The 10,203-nt window shown below is 39.6% G+C and overlaps 1 protein-coding gene across 1 annotated transcript in view; it reads left to right on the top strand.

Moving 5' to 3' along the window:
* SLC35F2 (solute carrier family 35, member F2) overlaps positions 1-10,203 on the top strand; it is a 56,955-nt gene that overhangs the window by 27,916 nt on the left and 18,836 nt on the right. Inside the window, exons 2-3 of the mRNA XM_012659125.1 lie at positions 3,820-3,995; positions 8,968-9,095. Coding sequence (XP_012514579.1) covers positions 3,820-3,995; positions 8,968-9,095 — 304 coding nt within the window. The remainder of the gene's footprint in view (positions 1-3,819; positions 3,996-8,967; positions 9,096-10,203) is intronic.

The following is a 10,203-nucleotide window of genomic DNA, read 5'->3' as shown; positions in this document are numbered from 1 at the left end:
CATAGCTGTCTGCAACCTGGAACTCCTAGGCTCAAACAATTCTGCCTCAGCCTTCTAAGCAGCTGGGACTACAGGCACACACCACCAGCCCAGCTAATTTTTAAAATTTTTTGTAGAGATAGAGTCTTGCTATATTGCTCAGGCTGGTTTGAATTCCTGGCCTCAAGCAATCTTCCTGCCTTGTCCTCCCAAAGTGCTGGGATTCCAGGTGCAAGCCTCCATGCCCAGCCTTATACTTAGTTATATTTTAAACATCTTATGAAAAATTTTAAACATTAGAAATGAAATAAATTATGAGAAAGTAGTCCAAGAAGAGGCTGGAGAGGCAGGAAGGGGTCAGATGGTAGCTGCCTTCTAGGCCATTTTAAAGTTTGGCTTGCATCTAAGGCCAAAGGGGAACCACTGAAAGGTTTTAGACATGGAGAATGATCTCATTGTGTTAACATATTCAGAACATCGCTCCTACTGAAGCAGGAGTGAATTTGGGGAGGGTGAGAGTGGACCAGGAAGCATGGTTAGGGGAAAGTTGCTGCAGTCCAAACTGTAGTGCTCCCTTCCTGAAACACTGTCTTCTCTCAGCTTCCAGTGTTCTTCCTTCCTGGTGCTCCCTTTACCTCCCTGGCCATGCTCCTTCCTGTCTGTCTCTAATTCCTCTTCCTCCAGCCCTTTAAATGGTGATGTTTCCCAGAGTGTTTCTTCTTTGCTCTCTTTTATTCTCAATTTTTAGTTATATGCCTTAGTGATATCATTTATATCCCCCAACTTCAACTACCACCTTTATGTACATGATTCCCAGATTTATTCCTCCTTTCTCCCAGCTCCAAACTGCTTACTGGACATGGCTTCTTGGCTGTTTCATAATTAAACAAAATCCAGCATGTCCAAAATGGAGTTATTCTCCTTTCCAAATGTGTGTTTTCCTCCTGCTGTCAGGATCTTAATTAACCATATTGCTATATATCCAGTTGTCTGATCTAGAAATCTGGGTGTTATTCTAGACTCCCTGTCTCTGTCAACCTGCCTCTTTAACTGGTTTCCACGGTAGGAATTAAGGGTAAGGTTTTGGTGCTATGTGCTGTGATGTATTCAGAGACCCAGGGACGCTCAATTCCTGCCTTGATACTCAGTTTTCTCACTCCTATTTAGAAGATTTCAGTAATCTTACCACCAGCAAGATAAGATACCTACATTAGAGCATTACATATAATCTTTGTGTGTGTGTGTGTGTGTGTGTGTGTGTGTGTGTGTGTGTGTGTTAGGTAGATAGTTAGGATCTCTGGCTCTACATATATAATCTTGATATGAACTTGATCTGGTTTCTACTGGCCTTTCCATCCTCATCTTCTACCATTTTTCTTGTACTTTGTGCTGCAGCAACATCAACCTACTTGAAATCCCTGAAAGTGCCATGTTATTTTAGGGCTCTGTGCCTTTCTGCTCGAAATGCCTTTCTTTACCTTGCCTGCCTGGTGAACTCGAAGTTTTTTAGACCAGGCCATTTTAGCACTTGTCTTGCTGTGCCCTAATTATGAGTTTGCATGCCTGTTTATCCCCAGTAGACTCTGAGCCTCTGCGGCACAGAAACTGCCTATTTATTTTTGTATCTTCATGGCCTGGCAATGGTAGGCGCTCAACAAATGTATTTAGGGTCGTCTTACCCAGCAAGCTTCACCTCTCTCTTTTTGTCCTTGTGCTAAGGTTATCTGAGGTTAATTGTAGATTATTGAAACAAATATTCCAGAGGAAAGAATACATTGTAAACTCTTAGGACAGATATTGTGTGTCTTCTGCTGTTCTGGTATTTTCTACTTTGCTCAGCAACTCTGGACACAAAGTACATGTTAAATAAATGAAAGAAAAGATGAACAGAGATAAAAACTGAGGAAGGGGGACAGCATGAAATTCTGAACTAGAGGAAACACCAACAGGCCCTTGAAAGGAAATAATTACACATCCTGGTAATTTAATACAAGTTTGGAAGTCACATTGGATAACTTTAAGCACCTCATCTCCCCTCTCGACTTCCCTCTGACACCTACATGAGAAGGCTGGACTGTATCAGGGATCTCAACCTGGCTCCCTGGGAAAATCACCAGGGGAGTAAGAGAATCCCAGTCTAGGCCCCACCCCAGTAAATAAATGGTCTGGTTTGGGGCCTGGGAATCGTGTTTTTAAGATGGCCCTCTTGTTGATCCCAGTGTGCAGCCAGGGTGGAGAACGAGTGAGTTAGATGAACGAACTCTGAGGTTCATCTAACAATGAACTCACATTTTATACCTCCCTGATTTTTTTTTTTTTTTTAAAGAAGTTCAAGGAAGTATTTATATAGAGAACATTTTAATTAAACATTGCCCTGTTCTCAGTCTTGGTCAGTCACCCTTCCAGGACAAGTCTTTATTACCTCTTTTAAATTTCTTGTAAATCTTCAAGCTTCCACTCCTGTCGTCTGCTGCTTATCTTCCAAACATGCTTAATTTTTCTTGATCCCTTAACAAAACAACAAAAGTCCTGCTCTCAACTGCTGCTTATTCTCCAAACTCTGTACACATCCTTCTTCTTCTCCCTTTCATGATTTTTTCAGAGAGTGATTTATGTTTGGTGCATTCACTTGCTCATCTTCTGCTCACGTAGCCTATTGAAATCTGACCTTGGACATTATCACTAACCAAAAGTTTTCCTTCAGAGATCTAGCAACTTCCAGCTTGCCAATCATACTGTCTCTTTAGTCTTACGCCACTTCTCTCTGCAGTTTCTGACACTGCAGTATTGATGATCTCTTCCTTCTTGAAATGTTTTGCTACTCTTAGCTTCTGTGTCATGACACTCTCTTAGTTTCTTATCTTTCTCTGACGAGTCTACCTCATTGGGAAAGTGGGGAGGTATCATATGGGTATATATGGGAATTTCTTTATCCATTTGCATTCATTTCTTCAACAAATATTTATTGAATGACAACAAAGTGTGCATTATCTATTGCTGTGTAACAAATTACCAATTTAGTGGCTTAAAACAACGCACATTTATTATCTCGCAGTTGTATGGATCAGGAATCTGAGCATGGCTTAGCTCTGCCCTCTGTGTCAGGCCTCTCACAAGGCTGCAGTGGTGTCAGCCAGGCTGGAGTCTGGTCTGGAGACTCAGCTGGGATAGGATCCACTTCCAAGCTCTGTGATTCTGAAGGCTGAAGGGCAGGCAACATTGAAAATCACTGCTTCTAGAGGGGCAGTGGAAGAAGTCAGGTATCTCAGAGAAAGAAAGAATGAGAAAATGTTGCACATTACTGAATACGGAGAATATAAACCTAGAGTTAAAGCTGAGTTTCTTAAAAACGTCACACATACAGACATGCACACATATACATTTCAAATAGTATACGACATAGTTAAGTAATCAAAATGATCTCTAAGTGCGTGGTCAATGAAATGGGGAATATGTCTTTGTGGGAATGGAGGGGGAATCAGAAATGTAAAAGAGAATAAAAATGTAGCCTCTCAAAATCCAACAGTTCAGCCTCTTGTTACAACAGGAGGCCCATTCATTGTCTGCGGCAAATGTATCTAGCTCTTGCTCTGTACACCTATCTTGCCCTTCCTAAATAAACCTTGTTTCATTCTTTAAAAAAAAAATCTAACAATTCAGTTTTTGTGCACATGAAGTAAGCAATAAAACGGAATAAAGAACTACCAGGAATAATTAGCATTTCACTTTGTGTTTAGCACTAAAGAGTGTGTGTGTGTGTGTGTGTGTGTGTGTGTGTGTGTGTGTGTGTGTGAAAGGTATAACGTGCAAGTTATTCTGATTTCCTCCTTTATTTTCTAGGAATATTTTGAAAACAATTGCTCTGGGTCAGATGTTGTCCTTGTGTATATGTGGAACAGCCATCACCAGCCAGTATTTGGCAGAAAGATACAAAGTGAACACTCCCATGCTTCAGAGCTTTATCAACTATTGCTTACTATTCCTGGTTTATACAATGATGCTGGCATTTCGATCAGGTATGTCAAAAGGGAATTACTTTTCAACAAAATTATTTGCATAAAAATTTTTGGCTTCTAGACATTGAAAAAATAAGACACAGGGCAAAACCAAGAACAGGAAACTATAGCTGTATTTCTAAAAGTTATTAGAAAACTATGACAACCTGTAAATTCTATGAAAGTCATAACTAGAAATTTATGCATGATTCTCTGAATTGTTGATTAAAGCTTAAAAGTTGATTTATAGCACCAAACTGTAACGGAGTAGAAATTGTCAAAAAAGAAAGCTATAATGTTGGCCAGAGTCCAGGCAAAAAAAAGGCCCACTCCTGCACTGTGGAATGTACTTCCTTGATTCCTTCCAGCCTGCAATAGTAATTTTTCTAAACAAACAAACAAACAAACTGTAATGTCATTACGAGTTAGATTTTTTCTTCATATTAAAAATTATTAAAACAATATTTAAAACACACTTGAAAAGTCAAGAATCTCACTCTTTTTTTTTTTTTTTTTGAGACAGAGTCTCACTGTGTTGCCCGGGCTAGAGTGCCGTGGCGTCATCCTAGCTCACAGCAACCTCAAACTCCTGGGCTCAAGGGATCCTCCTGCCTCAGCCTCCCGAGTAGCTGGGACTACAGGCATGCACCACCATGCCCGGCTAATTTTTTCTATATATTTTTAGTTGTCCAATTAATTTCTTTCTAATTTTTAGTAGAGACGGGGTCTCGCTCTTGCTCAGGCTGGTTTCGAACTCCTGAGCTCAAACAGTCCGCCCGCCTTGGCCTCCCAGAGAGCTAGGATTACAGGCGTGAGCCACCGCGCCCGGCCTATGAATCTCACTCTTTAAAATATGTATTTCCAACGAAGTGGTAAATGCTAAGTGGAACATCACTTGCATGTAGATCAAGTCTCTCTTTTGAGAGACACAAAGACAAGGGATTGGCAAGGAATTAACATCTTATCACTGGCTGCCTAAGCTACTTTAGAGCCATCATAGGATTGTTATTTCTAGCTATCTACCCGAAATTGGGAAAAACTAGGTTCTAACATGTTTGTGCTAAGCATCATTTTTATTGCTTAAATCATTAAGTTATGGTTCTACTCATTGAAGCTTCACAACTTAGGTGAGTATTATGCCCACATTACAGATAAGGAAACTGAGGCATATAGCACTTAGATAACTTACGCTAAGTCTTATTGGTCATAACTGGTGGAGCCAGGATTGCATCTTAGGCAGCCTGCCCCAGAGCCCATGCTGTCACGACCACTCCGTATTAGAGGCTGCTAGTCATGGTAACAAACGACCTTCCCACAAGAGAAGAGCATGGTAATATCACATAAAGTAAATGACATTGAATTTGGGAATGTGAGGAAAATGGGTAACCCAAACTGATTGGGAAGGTGTAGTACTTCCATTCTCATTGTATTTAAGGCATATAATAAAATCATCAGTGTGGTGTTTGTTAATACTCTTTTTTAAAATGAACCTCCATACATATCAACGGTATTACTGTGTGTCTATTTTAAAGAAAGTAGAAACTAGTTGTGGGAGAGGGGAAAACATTTTAAGGGGGAAGCACCAACTTTGGCAAGAGCTTTAGGAGTTTGGAAGTAGAACTGGTACATGGTTAATAACGCTGGACTTTGCTCTTCTCTGGAAGCACTGACTTTTAGGAAGTCAGTGAGATTCATAAATACATCAGTGCAGTCCCTCTAAGGGATGGCTGTTACATGTTTCCCATGCAAACTTGAGGAAGACTAATTCTGTGGTCTTACTCTGTTGCCTAGGCTGGTATGCAGTGGCACCATCATAGCTCACTGCAGCCTCCAACTCCTGAGCTCAAGCAATTCTCCTGCTTCACCTTCCCCATTAGCTGGGACTACAAGTGTGCACCACTATGTCTAGCTAAGTATTTTGAAAAAATTTTTTGTAGAGATGGGATCTCACTCCATTGTCCAGGCTGGCCTCAAACTCCTGGGCTCAAGCTATCCTCCCACCTTGGCCTCCCAAAGTGCTGGGATTACAGGCATGAGCCACCACATCCAGCCCTAATTGTTTTTTTTTTTTTTTTTAATGTTTTAACTTTGAGTTTTGTTTTTCTTTTTTTTACATTTCAGAGTATTACAGGGGTACAAATGCTTTGGTTACATAAATTGCCTTTGCACTGCCTGAGTCAAAGCTACAAGCATGCCCATCCTCCAGACAGAGCGCACCACACCCATTAGGTGTGAGTTTAACTATCCTTTCCTCCCCCTCCCACTTGCCTAATACCCGATGAATGTTGCTGCCATATGCATGCATAAGTTTTGATCGATTAGTGCCAATTTAATGGTGAGTACGTGTGGTGTTTGTTTTTCCATTCTTGTGATACTTCGCTTAGGAGAATGGGCTCCAGCTCCATCCAGGATAATGCAAGAGGTATTAGTTGACCATCTTTTTTATGGCTGAGTAGTACTCCATGGTATACATATACCACATTTTATTAATCCACTCATGGATTGATGGGCACTTGGGTTGTTTCCACATTTGCAATTGTGAATTGTGCTGCTGTAAACATTTGAGGGCAGATGTCTTTTTTATAGAATGTCTTTTTTTCCTTTGGGTAGATACCCAGAAGTGGGATTGCTGGATCAAATGGTAGTTCTACTTCTAGCTCTTTGAGGTATCTCCATACTACTTTCCATAGAGGTTGTACTAGTTTTCAGTCCCACCGGCAGTGTATGAGTGTTTCTGTTTCTCCACATCCATGCCAACATTTGTTGTTTTGGGAGTTTTTGATAAAAGCCATTCTCACTGGGGTTATTCATAAGCAATATCTCATTGTGGTTTTGATTTGCATTTCCCTGATGATTAGAGATGTTGAGCATTTGTTCATATGTTTCTTGGCCATTAGTCTATCTTCTTTTGAAAAGTTTCTGTAGCAACAAAGAAAATAAAATACCTAGGAATATATTTAACTAAGGAGGTGAAAGACCTCTATAGGGAGAACTACAAAACACTGAGGAAGGAAATAACAGAGTATGTAAACGGATGGAAAACCATACCATGCTCATGGATTGGCAGAATCAACATTGTTAAAATGTCTGTACCACCCAAAGTGATATATAGATTCAATTCATTCCCTTTTGAAATACCAACATCATGTTTCACAGATTTAGAAAAAATAATTCTACTCTTTGTATGAAACCAGAGAAGGCCCCATATAGCAGAAGCAATCTTAAGCAAAAAGAACAAATTGGGGGGCATTAATTTACCAGACTTCAAGCTATACTACAAGGCTATGGTAACCAAAACAGCATGGTCCTGGTACAAGAACAGAGACATAGACCAATGGAACAGAACTGAGAACCCAGATATAAAACCATCCTCATATAGCCATCGGATCTTTGACAAAGCAGACAAAAACATAAACTGGGGAAAAGAATCACTATTTAATAAATGGTGCTGGGAAAATTGGATAGCCACATGTAGAAGACTGAAACAGGATCCTAACCTCTCACTTCTTACCAAAATCAACTCATAATGGATAACAGACTTAAACCTAAGGCATGAAACCATAAGAATTCTAGAAGAAAATGTTGGAAAAACTCTTATAGACATTAGCCTAGGCAAAGAACTTATGAAGAAGACCCCAAAAGCAATCATAGCAACAACAAAAATAAATGGGACCTGATCAAATTAAAAAGCTTTTGCACAGCCAAGGAAACTATCACTAGAGCAAACAGACAACCTACAGAATGGGAGAAAATATTTGCATGCTATACATCTGATAAAGGGCTGATAACTAGAATCTATATAGAACTGAGGAAAATCAGCAAGGAAAAAAATCAAACAATCCCTAATTGGGTTTTAATGATATTTATTTAGTTGTGATTCTCACTACTTACATTTCTTTGTAAGTTATCTTACCATAACGCCTTCTTATATATGTGCCAACTCTATATCTCCTGTGGTGCTGAATTCTCCAAAAATAGTGAATCCAATTTTATTTATTTATTTTCTTGGCGGGGCAGGGTCTCACTCTGTTGCCCAGGCTGGAGTGCAGTGGCATGATCATAGCTAACTGTAACCTTCAACTCCTGGGCTCAAGTGTTCCTCCTGCCTCAGCTTCCTGAGTAGCTAGGACTGACTATAGGTGCAAGCCACCATGTTCAGCTAATTAATTTTTTTTTTGTTTAGAGATGGAGTCTTGCTATGTTGCCCAGGCTGGTCTCAAACTCCTGGCCTCAAGCGATCCTCCTGCCTTGGCCTCCCAAAGTCCTGGAGTTACAGGCATTAGCCACAGTGCCTGGCCAATTAATTTGAATAAACAGAATTTGGGGGAATAAAAGATATTTCTTGAATGGTGCCACTAAGCCTTTTCCCAAGCTTATCACTGACTCAGTTTTCACTTGAAAGTGAATCTCTTCCAAAAGAATAATCACTTGCAGAGTTTTCTTTGAAGCAGCCCGTGAATGGAGGTTAAAGAACCAATTAATTTATAGGAAAACATTTCATTTCCTAGGATAGTCTGTAGCTTGTCAGAAATGGTGACATCCAGGCTTATATCCGGATATTATATTTCTGTTGCAATAGGAAAGGGACTTTTTTTTTTTTTTGAGATAGGGTCTCACTATATTGCCCAGGCTGGTCTCAAACTCCTAAGCTCAAGTGATCCTCCCACCTCAGCCTCTTAAGTAGCTGGGGTTACAGGGACATGCCACTGCACCTGGCTAGGAAAGGGAATGTAACCACTTTTCTCCTACTTTCTTTCTGGTGCTTTCATTGATTCCTTAATCTATGATGACACCTTAACTTGAGTCTCGTGCTAGAAAAACTGTAACTGACTCTGCTGAGCTGTTGCAGAGTTTGGATTATGAGTAATGGAAATTAGGAGGGGCCACATTTGATATACACAATAGACACTTGCTTTGGCTCTTTAATCTCCAAATTAACATGCATGATATCATTTTCAAGTAACATGTATTAATCCAGATTTCTTTCAACCAGGCAGTGATAACCTTTTAATAATCTTGAAAAGAAAATGGTGGAAGTACATTCTGCTGGGACTAGCAGATGTGGAAGCTAATTACCTGGTTGTCAGAGCCTACCAGTACACAACTCTAACCAGCGTTCAGGTAAGAGGGAGCCCTCTGACCTCTTTGGATTTTATAGCTTCGAGAGAAGAACATGAACTCATACTTGTGTTAACCTAATTTTATTGAAAACCTGTTCACTGGGAGAGAACCTAAACACAGGTCGGTGATGTTTTCCGGTGCAGCATATGCTCTAATGAGTAATGTTTTCTGGAATTAGTAAAATGTCTATGAGTTAATCCCAAACTGCTAATGCTATCACAGATGAGAACAGTTCTTACCCAAATAAGCATAAATATTTAGTTGGCAGTTGATGCTGTGTTGTTGACAAGAGTTCTGTCTTATTTGTTGCTCAAATATGACATATAAAAGTAGATGTACCTTGTACTATAGACACATTGGAGGTTTGCGAGCAAAGCAGATATTCATGACGAAGGAACCATTCAAAGGAGCCTATTAAATATTTTGGGGAGAGGCGGTAGCAAAAGGTAAAACTCCCATCCCTATTTCTTTGTTAGGTTTATTCTTGCTGGATTGAAAGAAAAATGTTCCTACGTTGCAGTGCTTTTCAACCTTGTGAAGTTGAGGACGACTGATTTCAGTTGTCTTAATAATTATTAGCAAACTATGAGATGTATTATAACACTGAATCACCATTACTAACAACAAAGTGTTTTATGGAAGGAAGTGAAAGTGACATAGACTCCAGTGCCAGGTTTAGATCCATAGTTTAATGGATTTATAACTTTCTGATGCATCACTTTTCTCACTATGCAAAACACAGACATCTCCAAATTTTAGAAACTGGAAAAATTAGAATGAAATTAGTCTTATTTTACTTGGAAAAGGTAAGGATTGATGACCACTCAGTATTTTTCCAGTGTGAACATACATTAAATGTTACTACCAGAATGCATTTTATTAAATATTTTCTTTCCTGTAACATTGTGCTAAGCATTGTCCTTAGCAAACCTCTTGGTTTTTTGCCTGGTATGGGTTAAAAAGCTAGATAGGAAGTGATTTGTGACAACTGATGTCACAGGAGGCACACAAAGAACCCAGAAATTCGTAAAAATGAAAACCAGGAGTTACCTAGAGGATGAAGTTTATCACAAATAGCAGTAAGTGTATGCTTAGCATTGAGTAATGA

This window comes from Propithecus coquereli, unplaced genomic scaffold, assembly GCF_000956105.1.
Source record: "Propithecus coquereli isolate 6110/MARCELLA unplaced genomic scaffold, Pcoq_1.0 Scaffold6, whole genome shotgun sequence".
NCBI classification, from domain to species: Eukaryota; Metazoa; Chordata; class Mammalia; order Primates; family Indriidae; genus Propithecus; species Propithecus coquereli.
This window is presented reverse-complemented; position numbering and strand designations above follow the sequence as displayed.